The sequence below is a fragment of the Rhinoraja longicauda genome, chromosome 29 (genome assembly GCF_053455715.1).
Source record: "Rhinoraja longicauda isolate Sanriku21f chromosome 29, sRhiLon1.1, whole genome shotgun sequence".
NCBI lineage: Eukaryota > Metazoa > Chordata > Chondrichthyes > Rajiformes > Arhynchobatidae > Rhinoraja > Rhinoraja longicauda.
Window position 1 is genome coordinate 8,129,815 of NC_135981.1, and position 18,945 is coordinate 8,148,759.

The 18,945-nt window shown below is 47.6% G+C and overlaps 1 protein-coding gene across 2 annotated transcripts in view; it reads left to right on the forward strand.

Annotated features, from left to right (window-relative positions):
- Positions 1-18,945, forward strand: part of LOC144607517 (thyroid hormone receptor alpha) — a 246,660-nt gene that overhangs the window by 130,963 nt on the left and 96,752 nt on the right. The window contains exon 1 of one of the 2 annotated variants that reach the window (XM_078424414.1): positions 11,820-11,949. The exons of the other annotated variant lie outside the window; for it this stretch is intronic. Within the exon in view, the coding sequence (XP_078280540.1) occupies positions 11,909-11,949 (41 nt within the window). The 5' untranslated portion in view covers positions 11,820-11,908. Of the gene's footprint in view, positions 1-11,819; positions 11,950-18,945 lie in introns of those variants that run through there. 2 annotated transcript variants of the gene reach the window in all.

The window sequence follows — 18,945 nt, forward strand, 5'->3', positions numbered from 1 at the left end:
TTGGCATCTGTAGAGGGGGTTGGACCGTCGACATTTCGGATTGAGACTTCTGGACTGAAAGAGTCAAGGGGAGATAGGGGAGGTGGCCGGTATTAAGCTCATAAGTTCATCAGTGACAGTAGCAGAATTGGGCCATTCGGCCCATCAAGTCTACTCTGCCATTCAATCATGGCTGATCTATCTTTCCCTCTCAACCCCATTCTCCTGCCTTCTCCCCGTAACCCCTGACACCCGTACTGAGCAAGAATCTATCTGCCTCTGTCTTAAAAATATATTGTGGCGGTGGGGAAGGGCGGGGCAAGGGCTGTCAAGCGAATGGTGAGGGGAGTAGGGTGGAGGATGATGGCAAAGCTCACCAGGTCCATTTCTAGCACCTCTCTTCCGCTTCTGAATCTTTCTGTCTCCATCAGGAGAGAAACTGTTCACTAACATTTACTGGCACCCAGGGTTACCTAAACTACCCCTTTAGAATTTAGACTTCAGAGATACAGTGTGGAAACAGGCCCTTTGGCCCACCAAGTCCTCCGACCTGTGCACTAGCACTATCCTGCACACAATTTACTGTTTTGCAGAAGCCAATTTACATACAAACCTGTATGTCTTTGGAGTGTGGGTGGAAACTGGAGCAACTGGAGAAAACCTACGCAGGTCCAATTAAAGATAGTTCGAAGGTCTATGAGGCAGAAGGGAAGTCATGGGCGCTCTCTAGCTGGTGAGAGGACGGTTCAGTTGCCTGATATCAGCTGGGAAGAAACGGACCCTGAATCTGGAGGTGTGCATTCACAAACTTCTGCACCTCTTGCCCGATGGGAGAGGGGAGAAGAGGGAGTGACCGGGGTGAGACTGGTCCTCGATTATGCTGGTGGCCTTGCCGAGGCAGCGTGAGGTGTAGATGGAGTCAATGGAAGGGAGTGACAGCCTAGACTTTCATTTTTCAAGCTTTGGGATTGTGGCCATTTGCAAGCAGTGTGATTCTGGTTTCCGAAAGGCATCTGAAAGGATCTTCTACAATAAGAATCATGGGACAGAACCATTCCCCCTGCAGCACTATCGTTTACTCATTACCCGTAGATAAACATTTGTCCTTGACTTGGCAGTTGCACGGACTGGTTTGATTAACGACTGTGGTTAAACGCTTGATCAAAAGAAATCAGAGAGGGCCTCTAAATTATGCAAACGCCGTCTTAATCCTCTCGTGTTAATTCTGATTCGTGCTGGGGAACACATCTGTTTGGTATTTTTATATCGTACCATTTTGTGGTTCGTTGTATTTCAATTCACACTCATTTATTCAGTTTGCGGGTGTCAGAGGTGATCAGATGCAAACTTAACATAGGAGCAGGATTAGGCCATTCGGCCCATCAAGTCTACTCCGCCATTCAATCATGGCTGATCTATCTTTCCCTCTCAACCCGATTCTCCTGCCTTCTCCCCGTAACCCCTGACAACCTTGCTCATCAAGAATCTATCAATCTCCACCTTAAAAATATCCATTGACTTGGCCTCCACAGCCGTCCATGGCAATGAACTCCACAGATTCACCACCCTCTGACTAAAGAAATTCCTTCTCATCTCCTCTCTAAAGGTATGTCATTATTTCTCTTTCCCCTTCCCATTCTTTTCTTTGTTATTTTGCAAAGCTTACACCTACACTGAAAGGGTGTAAGTGTGATGCTGCCTTCATTTGGGAAACGAGGCTGTACATCTTTCATACAACGGGTACATTTTTAGAGTGGAATTTCCCGACAGTAAGGATGGTCATTGGGAGGGAAGGAGGAACCGTGGGTTTACTCGCAAAATGCTGGAGTAACTCAGCGGGTCAGGCAGCATCTCGGGAGAGAAGGAATCGGCGACGTTTCGGGTCAAGACCCTTCTTCAGTCTGAGACCATTCCTTCTCTCCCGAGATGCTGCCTGACCTGCTGAGTTACTCCAGCAGTTTGTGAATAAATACCTTCGATTTGTACCAGCATCTGCAGTTATTTTCTTGTACAACCATGGGTTTATGTTCACTGGTAGGATTGGAGGGAATATAGGAGGCATTTTTAATCAACAAGTGGCAGTGGTCTGGAATTCACCACCTGAGAGATTGGTGGGGGCAGAAGCCTTCAACTAGATAGAGCCCGAGGGGCTAGTGGAATCAAGGGATATGGGGAGAAGGCAGGCACAGGTTGCTGATTGTGGATGATCAGCCATGATCACAATGAATGGCGGTGCTAGATAGAGCTCTTAAGGATAGCGGAGTCAGGGGGTATAGGGAGAAGGCAGGAACGGGGTACTGATTGAGAATGATCAGCCATGATCACAATGAATGGCGGTGCTGGCTCGAAGGGCCAAATGGCCTTCTCCTGCACCTATTTTCTATGTTTCTACGTTTAAATACTGGGGTGGTCATTTGAACCTTTCGACGCACTGGACCCAGAGCAGCAAGTTCATTTTATAACATAGAACATTGAGCAGTACAGCACAGGAACAGGCCCTTCAGCCCACAATGTCCGTGCTGAACATGATGACAAGATCAACTAATCTCATCTGCCTGCACACGATGCATATCCTTCCAGTCCCTGCATATCCATGTGCTTGTCTAAAAGCCTCTTGGATGCCACTGTTGCATCTGTCTCCACTGTTCTGATGCATTGGTTGCATCTGAAGGCACCACAGTGTCTTCATAAAGTAAAAAACGTACCTCACACATCTCCTTTAAACGTTGCCCCACTTACCTTAAATCTATGCCCTCTTGTCTTTGACATTTCCTCCCTGGGGGAAAAATGGTTAGCATTAATACGATGGACTGAAAGGCACCTTTCCCTGCTGTAAATTTCTAAGAATCCACGTTTAAGAAGTCAACGCATTTTGGATTATTTACCTGGCCTAACCCTGCCTGAATCTGCAAGGAGGTCTTTTCAAAGTGTGTTGACTGGAGAGTTATGCCATCCATCCCAACATCCATCACCATCTCAGTTTTTAGCACCAGGCCGAAGAGGATCATAACATTTAGGGCGGCACGGTGGCGTAACGGTAGAGCTACGGCCTTACCGCGCCAGAGACCCAGGTTTGATCCCGACTACGGGCGCCGTCTGTACGGAGTTTGTACATTCTCCCAGTGACCTGCGTGGGTTTTCTCCGAGATCTTCGGTTTCCTCCCACACTCCAAAGACGTACAGATTTGTAGGTTAATTGGCTTGGTGTAAATGTAAATTTGTCCCTAGTGTGTGTGTGTAGTATAGTGTAAGTGTGCGGGGATCTCTGGCCATGCGGGCTCGGTGGGCTGAAGGGCCTGTTTCCGCGCTGTATCTCCAAACTAAACTAAACTACATTGAAGGTAAGCCACAGGCAGCTTTTGGGTATTTTTAAAGTGGAGCTTGATGGGTTCTTGATTAGTACGGGTGACAAAGCTTAACAGATGAAGGCAGGAGAATTGTGTTCAGAGGGAAAGATTGGTCAGCATGATTGAATGGTGGAGCAGATTCAATGGGCCGAATGGCCTAATTCTGTTTCTATGTCTTATGAATTTAATGAATTTATGACTTCCCATTCAGATCCTGGTTGCTCAGTTGTGAACCTCCAGATTCCTCAAGCAATTGATTAAATTGCTTATTCTGTTGTCCATGATAAAAAATAACTGACCAGTGATTGAAGGCAAAACACGATTTAAAATGCTTCTCCGAACTATCTGTTCCCATGGTGTAGGTATGAACTGCAGATGCTGGTTTAAACCGAAGATAGACGCAAAAACTCAGCGGGTCAGGCAGCATCTCTGGAGAAAAGGAATAGGTGACGTTTCGGGTCGAGACCCTTCTTCAGACCGAGAGTCAGGGGAAAGGGAAACGAGAGATATAGACGGTGATATAGAGAGATATAGAACAAATGAATGAAAGATATGTAAAAAAGTAACGATGATAAAGGAAACAGGCCTTTGTTAGCTGTGGACTAGGTGAAAACGAGTTGCAGACAATGCAACTCAACAAGATGGCTTTGAAGCTCGTACAATGACTTGGGTGGTGGAGGAGGGGCGGAGAGAGAGGGGATGCACGGGTTACTTGAAGTTAGAGAAATCAATATTCGTACCGCTGGGATGTAAGCTGCCCAAGTTTGCAACCTAGATTGATGCTGTTTGATTGTCCAGCAGAGGCAATCAGAGGTGGATACTTGAATGCAGAAAGTTGTTTCTACTTGACAAACAGCGGGCCAGTTTAACATGGCAAAGCCCTTGATTATTTAATGGGAATAAAGTTCTACATTTACAGTTGACCACAGTCACGCGGTACGTTTTTACAAGGATTTATTGCCCTGAGGATCACTTGGTTAGGACCCCCGTCCAAGGTCAATAAAGGCCAGTTTCTGAAACGTGTACGTCCTTGGCTCATTTATTTGCGATATTCATTAGAGTGTTTGTCGAGGGTAATCTTGTGTACAGGAGTAGAAATAAAGTTTTGCAGGAACTGCTTGGGTTCTGTGGGAAGGGCCGAGTGAGAGGGAAGAAGTGGGCAGAGTACAGGGACGGCAGGCGTACAGAACTGTGGGCCACACATTACCTCGGTGGAAAGATTTGCATCGAGCGGAAACCTTACCACGGAGGGCAGCACAGTGTCGGGTTATAGGCGAGGAGATGGGGTGAAGCCTGAAGCCGGCTCCTATCATTGCCGACCAACACCATGTCCCGTTCCAACTTCCTGCCCCAGAAACAATGAACAGAAAGAGAAACTCACAGTCCGGCGTTTCATTGCTGATGTTGCGGTGAGCTTGAGCTGTGCAGTTACAGTACAGATACGGGCAGTTTAGGCCAACCAGACCATGCTGGTATTTTTACCACTGCCCACTCTGACTGGTTCGGTTTTCTCGTCGTCGCAACCGACTTCACAGCCGGAATGCCTCAACAGTCTGGGTGTTCCTGGTTTCGGGAAGGAAGCGGGAATGTGCCAGGGTTCCTGGTGCCCGTCCCTGACCCGCGACCATTGGTGTGAAGAATGCCCAGTTCTGAAGGTCGGCCGAGGACAATATGCAGCCCCAGCAGCGGCCGAAGAGCTGGTTGGTCAGGAGAAGGTTGGCAATCGCGGACCATGCTCACGGGCGAAGATTTAGGCACCGGGACTATGCAAGGCGGACCCCACCAGTTAAACCTGTGAGTAAAGATAGACACAAAACGCTGGAGTAACTCAGCGGGACAGGCAGCATCTCCGGAGAGAAGGAATGGGTGACCTTTTCGGGTCGAGACCCTTCTCCACCCCATTCCTTCTCTCCAGAAAGTGCTCAGGCCATGCTAGATGGGGATCAGGTCACTGTGCGCACACCAGACAGCATCGTGGTGGATGGATGTGTTGCAACCGCTAACAGTCCTAGAAAACAGGGTAGGGTGTGTGCTCCTGGGTCACCGAAATAGCACCAGGCAAACAACGATGTAATTAAGAAGTGTTCAGCATGCGTTGTGTAACACCCGACTCCAACACAAAGCTGGCCATCACATTACTTGTATCACACAAGGCCGATTACTGCTTCAGTGCACAATCAGCACAACACTAAATACTCCAGATAGGCACAAAAAGCTGGAGTAACTCAGCGGGACAGGCAGCATCTCTGGAGGGAAGGAATGGTCTGAAGAAGGATCTCAGCCCAAAACGTCACCCCATTCCTTCTCTCCAGAGATGCTGCCTGTCCCGCTGAGCTACTCTAGCATTCTGTGTCTATCTTTGGTTTAAACCAGCATCTGCAGTTCCTTCCTACACGTGACTAGTGAGTAACGTTGCTGTTTGATCAAAACACGTCCTGTGCGATCAACAGCATCTCTGGCAGGTGGCCCTGGAAGAGGGGAATAACTTATAATCTGACCACCAAGGATTCAGTTACTTGGTTAATACAGTTGTGGGTTGAGTTTTGTATTCCATGGCCAGATGCCACGTATCTTGTTCTTGGCAATCTCAATGAATTAATTTTATTTTTTTTACCTCAACTTTCTCCCAAATTCTTTCACCTGAAAGTCCTCCCCCCGGCCAGATCTGTGGTTCAGAGCTGCCTGTTACTAATCCCCTCACATTTCTCCACATCTGTGTTTGGTCGCACTGTGTCACTGTGATACGGCACGGTACGATGCCATAGAACTTTATTTATCCCAGGAGGGAAATTGATCTCTAACCTCTGTTATTAATCCATCAGTGAAAAGGCTTTATGGAAGCAATGCTAATCTCATCCCTTTGACCATCCCCTCCATTGCCAGCAATGAGGTAATTGCCTGTCAAGGAGGTGGGAGAGATGGGGGTTCACCACATTCAGCTTCTATTCTTGCTATTGAGGGCGTGCAGCGTAGGTTTACCAGGTTAATTCCAGGAATGGCGGGACTGTCATATGTTGAAAGACTGGAGCGCTAGGCTTGTATACACTGGAATATAGAAGGATGAGAGGAGATCTTATCGAAACGTATAAGATTATTAAGGGGTTGGACACGTTAGAGGCAGGAAACATGTTCCCGATGTTGGGGGAAGTCCAGAACCAGGGGCCACAGTTTAAGAATAAGGGGTAGGCCATTTAGAACTGAGATGAGGAAAAACTTTTTCAGTCAGAGAGTTGTGAATCTGTGGAATTCTCTGCCTCAGAAGGCAGTGGAGGCCAATTCTCTGAATGCATTCAAGAGAGAGCTAGATAGAGCTCTTAAGGATAGCGGAGTCAGGGGGTATGGGGAGAAGGCAGGAACGGGGTACTGATTGAGAATGATCAGCCATGATCACATTGAATGGCGGTGCTGGCTCGAAGGGCCGAATGGCCTCCTCCTGCACCTATTGTCTATTGTCTATCTTGACCACGGGAGCTGTCTGTGTGGGAATTGTCCGTACATTCTCTCTGTGACCACATGGGTTTTTCTCCGGGTGCTCCGGTTTCCTCCCACACTCCAGAGATGTACAGGTTTGCAGGTTAATTAGCTTCTGTAAGATTGTAAATTCTCCCCAGTGTGTGGGAACGTGATAGTGTACGAGGTGATCGCTAGTCGGCGTGGTCTCGGTAAGGAGGACCTGGCGTGAGGGGGGGGGGATAATGGAGGAACCGATGTGGGGGGAACAGCCTTGAGGGAGGTGGGGGGGGGGAAGAACAAAGCGGGACCAGGCGGCGGGGGGATACTTTGGAACTTTATAAGCCCCCTGTATGTGGCGGCTATTTGGATTCCTTGGGTTACCCAAGGAATTTCACTTTGCAAAGAATTTCACTTTGACTTGTCACGTGTGGCAATAAAGTATTCATCCATTCAGTACAGGGGGTAGTACAAAGAGAAAATAACACTCATTTGGCGATGTCGACCATGGAGATTAAGTGGTGAGAGATCCATTAAATACATGTTTGTACTTACTGCGCACGTCGTCACCTCAGTGGGATGTTAACTTGCGGAACTTTTTGTGAGTTATTTGTACGAATTGATATGAAATGCAGCCGATTGGGTTTTTTTTCTCGGAAAATGAATCAGTGGATTTCCTTTAAATCTCCCTAAACTTTGCCTCGGCCCCATCCCCTCCATCCCAATCAGCTGCATGTTCACCAGCACCTCATATTTCGCCTGGGCAGCTTGCAGCCCAGTGGTATGAACATTGACTTCTCCAACTTTAGATAGTTCCTCTGTCCCTCTCTTCCCCTCCTCCTTCCCAGATCTCCCTCTATCTTCCTGTCTCCACCTATATCCTTCCTTTGTCCCGCCCACCTGACATCAGTCTGAAGAAGGGTCTCGACCCGAAACGTCGCCCATTCCTTCTCTCCTGAGATGCTGCCTGACCCGCTGAGTTACTCCAGCATTTTTGTGAATAAATACCTTCGGCATGTTCACCAGTAATCGGCCCTTCATAATCAAAACCGACGTACCTCATACGTAGAGAATTTTACATTATCTCTGCTTCCCGTCTGCAATAACCAGTTGATGTTTTTAATTCCTATGTCTGTGAGAAAGGATGCCTGTGAGATCGTATCACGCCTGTGATTGCGTTTGGCCATTGTTAGTGAGGCCAAACGCAAATTGGAGGAACAGCATCTCATATTGTGCTTGGGCAGCTTACAGCCCAGTGGTGTTAATATTAATCTCTCTATCTTCAAGTAACCCCTGCATTCCCTCTCTCTCCATCTCTCCCCCACCCAAGTTGTACCAGCTTCAAAGTCGTCTTGTTGTGTCTCATTGTCTGTGCTCGTTCTCACCTAACAGCTAACTCCAAAGACGTACAGGTATGTAGGTTAATTGACTGGGTAAATGTAAAAATTGTCCCTAGTGTGTGTAGGATAGTGTTAATGTGCGGGGATCGCTGGGCGGCACGGACCTGGTGGGCCGAAGGGCCTGTTTCCGCGCTGTATCTCTAAATCTAAAATCTAAATCTAAACAATCTAACAAAGGCCTGTTTTCTTTATCATCGTTACTTTTTTGCATATCTTTGATTCGTTTGTTCTATATCTCTCTACATCACCATCTACATCTCTTGTTTCCCCCTTTCCACTGACTTTCAGTCTGGAGAAGTGGCTTGACCCAAAACCTCACCTATTCCTTTTGTCCAGAGATGTTGTCTGACCCGCTGAGTTACTCCAGCTTTTTGTGTCTAACTTTTGTTTCTTTCTACGCTCCCTTAATAACATCATGTTTTAATATTTAATGTTTCCCCCTCCGTAAACCTTGGCAATGCTGCCTCAAACTCAATTTGCACAAAGTTCTCTTTATTCGCCTGCCCGTGGTCCCAGACTACCATAGACAGGTAGGTATCTCGATCCTATGTCTCAGCCTGTCCTGAACACTGCTGTGAGCGAACTAGGAACGCTCATTTTTAATAACAGCAACACTTTCCACTTACACGGCACCTTAACCATAACAATCCTTCTCCAAGGTAAAATGTAATGGAAGCAGACACATCTTCACAAAGAAAATAGAGATTTAACAAACGCAAACATGGGTAAAACCAAGGACAATCACTGAAGGACAATTTATTTTTTACCAGCCTCCTACAATTTCTACAATACATGACAAACCTAAATGAACTGTGCTTTGAACATGCCTCTGAGTTTTAGATTTTTTTAGATTCTACAGCGCGGAAACAGGCCCTTTCGGCCCACCGAGTCCGCGCCGCCCAGCGATTCCCGCACACTAACACTATCCTACACACACCAGGGACAATTTTTACATTTTACCCAGTCAATTAACCTACAAACCTGCACGTCTTTGGAGTGTGGGAGGAAACCGAAGATCTCAGAGAAAACCCACGCAGGTCACGGGGAGAACGTACAAACTCCGTACAGACGGCGCCCGTAGTCAGGATCGAACCTGAGTCTTTTGTTACATGCAATGAAGGTCCTCAGAACAGTGGGATAAAAGATCATGAATAAGGGTGTCACGGTGGCGCAGCGGTAGAGTTGCTGCCTTACAGCGAATGCAGTGCTGGAGACTCAGATTCAATCCTGACTATGGACGCCGTCTGTACGGAGTTTGTACGTTCTCCCCGTGACCTACGTGGGTTTTCTCCGAGATCTTCGGTTTCCTCCCACACTCCAAAGACGTACAGGTATGTAGGTTAATTGACTGGGTAAATGTAAAAATTGTCCCTAATGGGTGTAGGATAGTGTTAGTGTGCGGGAATCGCTGGGCGGCGCGGACCCGGTGGGCCGAAGGGCCTGTTTCCGCGCTGTATCTCTAAATCTAAATCTAAAAAAATCTCGGAGAAAACCCACGCAGGTCACGGGGAGAGCGTACAAACTCCGTACAGACAGCACCCGTAGTCGGGATCGAACCCGGGTCTCCGGCGCTGCATTTGCTGTAAGGCAGCAACTCTCCCTCTGTGCCCAGTGAAGCTTCAGGTCGGACCGCTGAGTTACTCCAGCATTCTGTGTCTCTCTGCATTTCATTATTCCTGCATCTTCTCTGCATGTATTTGGTTCCTGCATTTGGACTCATTTTCCATTTTAAATGGATTCTTCCCTGAGAGTGTCACCAGCATTTTATTCCCCCGGCACGCTCAAATGTTTGGAGAAAAAAATACCCCGGTTTAATCTTTCACTACCTTACTTTTAACGATGAATATCATTGCTCACAACTTGCTTGGCGCTGGCTGGATGGAGCAGAGACACGGTACTAGGTGGTTGTTTGATTTAACAGGTTATATTTCTGCACCTTCGCAAACACAAAACAAATGGAATAATCCAAAAATACAATGACGGTGGCATCAAGACCATTCTGGGCGGCACGGTGGCGCAGCGGTAGAGTTGCTGCCTTACAGTGAATGCAGCGCCGGAGACCCGGGTTCGATCCCGACTACGGGCGCCGTCTGTACGGAGTTTCTTCGTTCTCCCCGTGACCTGTGTGGGTTTTCTCCGAGATCTTCGGTTTCCTCCCACGCTCCACACACGTACAGGTTTGTAGGTTAATTGGCTTGGTAAATGTAAAAAAATTGTCCCTAGTGGGTGTAAGATAGTGTTAATGTGCGGGGATCGCTGGTCGGCGCGGACCCAGTGGGCCGAAAGGGCCTGTTTCCGCGTTGTATCTCTAAACGAACCTAAACTAAGACACTTGTCAATAAGACAATAATCCTCTCAATTCCCTGCCTTGTCTAAATTGAAGTGACATCTTTGCCATTGACTTGCAACAAATCCATTGTGCTGCCAAGTGGTTTTTTTGTAATCTAAATTTATTTGTGTATTAACTAGAGAAGCATGGCTTATCTTCCATAATGTAACCTCTCAGTAATCTAGAGGATTTAGAGAATAATCTGAAGATGGGTCCCATCCCAAATCGCTGCCAATCCATTTTCTCTGGAGATGCTGCCTGACTTTCTGGGCTACCTCAGCACTTTGGGTCAATTTCTTCATCCAGAGGTGGAGAGAATAGGCTGGGACTCAATTCCCTGGAGCACAGGAGGATGAGTGGTGATCTTGTAGAGGTGTATAAAATCATGAGAGGAATAGATCGGGTAGATGTACATAGTCTCTTGCCCAGAGAATGTGAATTGAGGACCAGAGGACATTTAAGGTAAAGGGGAAAAGATTTAAGGGTAACTTTTTCACACAGAGGGTGGTGGGTGTAGAGAACAAGCTGCCAGATGAGGTAGTTGAGGTTGGGACTATCCCAACATTTAAGAAGCAGCTGGACAGGTACATGGATAGGACAGGTTTGGAGGGATATGGATCAAACGCAAGCAGGTGGGACATGCGTGCCTGGGACATGTTGGCCGGTGTGGGCTAGTTGGGCCGAAGGGCCTGTTTCCACACTGCATCACTCAATGACTGTACGACACACACTAAACCTTTTTCTCCTTTATTATATTGTTTCCACTGCATTGTGTTTACATCTTCTGTTGTGCTGCTGCACGTTGGAATGTCATTGTTCTCTCTGAGACACACGACAATAAAACACTCTTGACCCTTTGCTCCATCCCTCTCCGACTGTGCTTCCGCACGAGGGCGAGGTGGATGAGGGATGCTGTCGATGTGGAAGCCGCTGGTTCCCAAGTTGCCAGTGTCCGACCGGACTGGATTGGAGGCTACTCTGAACCATTAATCAGAGGCTTTTTTGCACTGTGCCAACATAAATCATTCACGCTGCAAACTGCAGGGAAGGGGGGAGGAGGGGCTACGTCTGTGGGAACTTCCACTTAAGGGATTTAGCCGGGCTTTGACCCTGAGCAGCGGCAGCTGATGTTACCGCCGTGCGTTGAGAGGTGGGCTTTCATGAGGAGGAAGTCTTTCCACCTGTTTGCAGTGCCTTTGCAATGGTGCCTGCGTTTGCAAGGAAAGAGAGAGTGGGAGGGAGGGAGAGAGAGAGAGAGAGGGAGAGAGAGAGAGGGGAAAAAATGGGAAATAAGTTACCGAGATGCCTGTGAGATGAGATGTGCCGTGTTTTGATTCTAATGGACTGGGAGTGTTGACTGCGGTGCTGTCAGGAGTCAGTGTCAACAACAGAGGCAAAGCCAAATGTTGGTGAGCTGTCAACGAGGCTGCAATGAGTTATTTCAGTAAGTAAGTGGAGCCACGTCAGGCTCTGTAGTTGTTGGCTCTGCCACGTATAGAAGAATGTCTAAGCTCGTTCCCCGTGACATTTATTTGGGTTAATCTCAACGCGGAGTTTAAAAAAAAATGAGTCTAGGTTATGTTGGCAAAACAATTTATTTTTTTTTAAATTTGCATTTGATTTGATTTCACCCAGAGAGTTGTGGATCTGTGGAATTCTCTGCCACAGAGGGCAGTGGAGGCCAATTCGCTGGATGTTTTCAAGAGAGAGTTAGAGTTAGCTCTTTGGGCTAACGGAATCGAGGGATATGGGGGGGAGAAAGCAAGAAAGGGGCACTGATTTTAGATGGTCAGCCATGATCATATTGAATGGCGGTGCTGGCTCGCAAGGGCCGAATGGCCTACTCCCGCACCTCTGTTTCTATGTTTCTTGGATCTGTTGTGTGTGAGGTGTGAGCCATTTATTCTTGCGCTCACGGGGTTGTTTTGAACTGCAGTGGGATCTCAGAGAAAAAAGTGTTTGCTCTTCAACCCCATTTGTTGCGTACAGTGCTCAATATTTCTTGTGCAAAATGCTTTTTTTGTTACAGTTTTCCTCCTGACCGCTGCTGCATTCATTCCCAATCTTCACTGTAGCTTTGCCTGACCCTTGCTCACAATCCCTCACTTTTAGTCCTGGCTGCTTTTTATTTAACACTAGACAAAGTGGACCCGTTGGGCCCAAACCACTCCTGCATTGGTGCAGCACCCTCTCCTCCCCCCCCCCTCCCCCCTCCCCTCTCCCCCCCTCCCTCCCTCCCTCTCACCCCCCCTCCCTCCCCATCTCCTTTCCCCCCTCCCCTCCCTCCCCCTCTCCCTCGCCCCCGTCTGAACCCGAAACGTCACCCATTCCTTCTCTCCCGAGATGCTGCCTGTCTCGCTGAGTTACTCCAGCATTTTGTGTCTATCTTCGGTTTAGACCGGCACCTGCATCTCCTTCCTACAACAGTAATATTCATAATATCTTTAATGATCCGGGGAGGTTTTGATGGGGCTGAGGCAAAGAGAGTCGGGAGTCTTCAAGATGGAATAGTCAGGAATGTAATGGGGGAACTCAGAGAAGCTGTGAGGATAGCAAGTGACTTGGGCAGAGGAGGGATACATTTCAAATAGACTGGACGTGGTAAAGACGGGAGTGGAGGAGTACACTAACGTGACAAGGGAAGGGAAGGGAGGAGGTTAAGTGTAAGTGCCAGCATCAGTTGTTTGACTGCAAGACTTATTCTGCACTGTAATAAAGGGATCCTTAGGGTGATGTCAGAGGCGGAGATCATTCTTGTACAGCAGGAACACTTTTATCTGTCGCTTGAGTGTATCTTTATCTGAATCCTGTCTCAAAAACCAAAGGTTTTTTTTCTCCGTGCACAACACACTTCTCATCGCACATCCTGTTTGCATTTGATGTGTGAATGCACAGAGGCCACCAGGCACCTGCACTGACATCAACTGACTTCAAAGTCTGACGAAGGGTCCCGGGCGGCACGGTGGCGCAGCGGTAGAGTTGCTGCTTTACAGCGAATGCAGCGCCTGAGACTCAGGTTCGATCCTGACTACGGGTGCTGCACTGTAAGGAGTTTGTACGTTCTCCCCGTGACCTGCGTGGGTTTTCTCCGAGATCTTCGGTTTCCTCCCACACTCCAAAGACGTACAGGTATGTAGGTTAATTGGCTGGGTAAATGTAAAAATTGTCCCTAGTGGGTGTAGGATAGTGTTAATGTACTGGGATCACTGGGCGGCACGGACATGGAGGGCCGAAAAGGCTTGTTTCCGGCTGTATATATATGATATGATATGATATGACCCGAGACGTCACCCATTCCTTCTCCCCAGAGATGCTGCCTGTCCCGCTGAGTTACTCCAGCATTTTGAGTCTATCTTCGGTTGAAAACCAACATCTGCAGTTCCTTCCTACACCTGGCATCAACAGCACAGCTTTCAACATCATTAGATTGTGCTTTCGAGCAAATGGACTGGGCCACTTATCTATATACTAAAACTCTCGTTTGTTTGTTTGTTTGTTCCTGAACTACAGCCAAAACGGTACACGATAGCGCAACAATTTTAGGCCCACCTTACTCACCGTCGTCCCTTTGGTGCTAATGGAAGAAGTATCATTGAAATCGGTGTTATATTTTTTAAGTTATTCACGTTTTAAAGTTTAAATCTATCTCCTAGGGAGGGAGGGAGGGAGGGAGGGAGGGAGGGAGGGGGAGGAGGGGAGGATGGAGGACAAGGGGGGTTGAGGGGGGTGGAGTGGGGGGAGGGGAAGGGGGGATGGGGAAGGGGGGAGGAGAGGGTGCTGCACCAATGCAGGAGAGGTTTGGGCCCAACGGGTTCACTTGCTCTAGTATGCGAGATCTTATCGAAACGTATAAGATTATTAAGGGGTTGGACACATTAGAGGCAGGAAACATGTTCCCAATGTTGGGGGAGTCCAGAACAAGGGGCCACAGTTTAAGAATAAGGGGTAGGCCATTTAGAACTGAGATGAGGAAAAACATTTTCAGTCAGAGAGTTGTAAATCTGTGGAATTCTCTGCCTCAGAAGGCAGTGGAGGCCAATTCTCTGAATGCATTCAAGAGAGAGCTAGATAGAGCTCTTAAGGATAGCGGAGTCAGGGGGTATGGGGAGAAGGCAGGAACGGGGTACTGATTGAGAATGATCAGCCATGACCACTTTGAATGGCGGTGCTGGCTCGAAGGGCCGAATAGCCTCCTCCTGCACCTATTGTCTATTGTACTAAGACCTTGTTGAGTTTGAATTCTGCTCCCGCTGTAGTTCGTGTGCGCCAGGCTTTACCCGTCCACTGCCGTAGGATTAGAGGCGTTTATGATCTCGTGTGTAGATGTTGTCACCAGCCCCACCTGTTGCTGGGGTGCCCTGAGGTGACCTTTGCTTGTACCCTGCTGACCTTCTTCCCGTCACCCTCATGAATGTAAAGAATGTAGCCGAGGTTGTGCCCCCCAGTGCACAAAGGGCCTGAAGAAGGATTCCAATCTCAAAGGTCACCCAAGATGGACACAGAAAGCAGGAGTGGCTCAGTGGGTCAGACAGCATCTCTGGAGGAAAGATCTGAAGAAGGGTCTCGACCCGAAACGTCACCTGTTCCTTTTCCCTAGAGATGCCGTCTGACCCGCTGAGTTACTCCAGCTTTTTGTATCTGCCTTCGGTTTAAACCAGCATCTGCAGTTCCTTCCTCGACTGAAAAGTCACCCTTTTTCACCAGAGATGCTGCCTGGCCTGCTGAGTTACTCCAGCACTTTGTGTCTATCTTTGGTATAAATCGGCATCTGCAGTTCTTTGCGTCCAACAAAGACAGTCACAAAATGCTGGAGTAACTCAGCGGGACAGGCAGCATCTCTGGAGAGAAGGAGTTGTTCCTCCATGAGTCTTGCACTGTCAGATGGCCAGCTGAGGACCCAATTGCGTTCGGTTGTGTAACGTTTACCACAGTCTCAGATCAGCCCAAAATGCTTTATCACCGAAAAACAGGACAAGCCAAATGAGTGAGTTAGCTTGCACAATCTCCACGACCAGTGGTGCAACGATGGTTTATGATTTATCATAAATGTAGTTATGGTAAATCATAAATCATAATCCTAGTTATATTTATCATTCTCATAGTTTACACACTACCCAGGTCTGATCGCCCTGTCATGGGCCTGCCTCGACTGAGGGTGTCTTGTGATAAAAGGCCGAAACACCCAGTGAAGTTGAGGTACACAACTGAAGATGTACCTGAACGGTAGCAACATCACCTAGTGGTCACCCCCAAGAACAACACCAGTCAATTGCAGTGCAAACCTTAGGGATTGTAACATCCAGTCCTACTAATACTAATCAATGTTGATTGAGAGAATAATATTGGCCAAGACAGCAGAGAGGAAACTGTGACACCCAGATTCAGGTCGAGCATCTTCCCAACGGCCATCAGACTATTAAACACTACCACATCCAACCAAACGACGTACTGCCTTGCTTGCACCAGGGATTTTGGGCTTTGTTTTATTTGCACGATATTGGCTTTTTTATTTAATGAACTATTTTTAAAAATGTTTGTTTATTATATTATGTATTGTGTACTGTGTAAGAAACCTGTTGTGCTGCTGTACATATGACATGCAGAATGATACCTTAACACAGCACTTTGGATGGTGTGCTGCACTCGGTTGTGTTCAAAAGGCTAAATCCCTGTGTTATTTGATGTTGAGTCAAAGAACTGAAGATGCTGGTTGATACACAAAAGGGCACAAAGTGCTGGAGTAACTCCGCAGCTCAGGCAGCCTCTGTGGAGAAAACTGCAGATGCTGGTCTGGCGAAGGGTCTCGACCCAAAACGTCACCCATTCCTTCTCTCCAGAGATGCTGCCTGCCCCGCTGAGTTACTCCAGCATTTTCTGTCTCTGCTGGAGTAACTCCGTGGGACAGGCAGCATCTCTGGAGAGGAGGAATGGGTGACGTTTTGGGTCGAGACCCTTCTTCAGACCCTGACTCCAGCACTTTGAGTACTCTTGTCTGTGCTTCAGTCACTGGTGTGAGACCTGATGCCACAACTTTCTCACTCAAGACTGATCGTGATACCGAGTGAACTCTTGAGAGCCCCTGTGTGTTATAGAACGTGCCGAGCTTTTGTTTACTGTACTAATATCTCCTAATGTCAGATTCTATTTGATGTTGTACCTGTGGCATGTCCTAAGGATGTGATATATTAATATAAATCTGTTCTCGTTGCTGACCTGTTCTCCATTGTGTGTATCCTGGAGTATTTAGTGTAGGAAGGAACTGCAGATGCTGGTTTAAACCGAATATAGACACAAAAAGCTGGAGTAACTCAGCGGGACAGGCAGCGTCTCTGGAGAGAAGGAATGGCTGACGTTTCGGGTCGAGACCCTTATTCAGACCATTCCTTCCCTCCAGAGATGCTGCCTGTCCCGCTGAGTGACTCCAGCTTTTTGTGTCTATCTGGAGTATTTAGTGTTGGGCTGATTGTGTGCTGATTGTGTAATTGGCCTTGTGTGGCACAAGTGATGTAATGGTCAGCTTTGTGTTGAAGTCGGGTGTTACACAATGCATGCTGAACACTTCTAAATTACATCGTTGTTTGCCTGGTGCTATTTCGGTGACCCAGGAGCACACACCCTACCCTGTTTTCTAGGACTGTTAGCGGTTGCAACACATCCATCCACCACAATGCTGTCTGGTGTGCGCACAGTGACCTGATCCCCATCTAGCATGGCCTGAGCGCTTGCTGTGAATGTGTTATCTTGGGCTGTGAACGTATTGGGAAGTTGGCTTTGGTGAGGGACTGCAGGGTCACTGGGTCGGTGACCTGCTCTATGATACCTGCGAGCAAGTATTCAGAAGTTCGTTAGCTAGAGGAGCAGAGTTAGGCCATTTAGCCCATCGAGTCTACTCCTCCATTCAACCATGGCAGAAACAATGCTTTAGCGTCACAAAGAACTGCACGTGCTTGAAACATGAGCAAAATGCCAAGTACTGGAGTAACTCGGTGGGACAGGTAGCATCTGCGGAGGGAATGGACAGATGGGTCGGGACCCTTCATCAGACCCTGGACAAATGTAACTAATGTAACAGCAAATGTAATAAATGTAACAGCAAAGTGGAGAAATGGAGATGAGGAAAAGCTTTTTCAGTCAGAGAATTGTGAATCTGTGGAATTCTCTGCCTCAGAAGGCAGTGGAGGCAAATTCTCTGAATGCATTCAAGAGAGAGTTAGATAGAGCTCTTAAGGATAGCGGAGTCAGGGGGTATGGGGAGAAGGCAGGAACGGAGTACTGATTGAGAATGATCAGCCATGACTTGGACAGGTTGTGTGAGTGGGCGGATGCATGGCAGATGCAGTTTAATGTAGATAAGTGTGAGGTTATCCACTTTGGTGGTAAGAATAGGAAGGCAGATTATTATCTGAATGGTGTCAAGTTAGGGAAAGGGGACGTACAACGAGATCTGGGTGTCACTGAAAGGAAGCATGCAGGTACAGCAGGCAGTGAAGAAAGCCAATGGAATGTTGGCCTTCATAACAAGAGGAGTTGAGTATAGGAGCAAAGAGGTCCTTTTGCAGTTGTACAGGGCCCTAGTGAGACCGCACCTGGAGTACTGTGTGCAGTTTTGGTCTCCAAATTTGAGGAAGGATATTCTTGCAATTGAGGGCGTGCAGCGTAGGTTTACTAGGTTAATTCCCGGAATGGCGGGACTGTCATATGTTGAAAGACTGGAGCGTCTAGGTTTGTATACACTGGAATTTAGAAGGATGAGAGGGGATCTTATCGAAACGTATAAAATTATTAAGGGGTTGGACATGTTAGAGGCAGGAAACATGTTCCCAATGTTGGGAGAGTCCAGAACCAGGGGCCACAGTTTAAGAATAAGGGGTAGGCCATTTAGAACAGAGATGAGGAAAAACTTTTTTAGTCAGAGAGTTGTGAATCTGTGGAATTCTCTGCCTCAGAGGGCAGTGGAGGCCAATTCTCTGAATAAATTCAAGAGAGAGCTAGATAGAGCTCTTAAGGATAGCGGAGTCAGGGGGTATGGGGAGAAGGCAGGAACAGGGTACTGATTGAGAATGATCAGCCATGATCACATTGAATGGCAGTGCTGGCTCGAAGGGCCGAATGGCCTTCTCCTGCACCTATTTTCTATTGTCTATTGTCTATTATCATATTGAATGCCGGTGCTGGCTCGAAGGACCGAATGGCCTACTCCTGCACCTATTGTCTATTGTCTATAATTTTGAGTCAAGAATTTCTCCAAAATTCTAGCGGAATCAAGGGAAATGGGGAGAAGGCAGGCACGGGTTACTGAGTGTGGATGATCAGCCATGATCACAATGAATGGCAGTGCTGGCTCAAAGGGCCAAATTGCCTCCTCCTGCACCTATTTTCTATGTTTCTATGTTTCAATGTAAAATACACAAGCACACGCTGACACTGGCAAATAATGTTA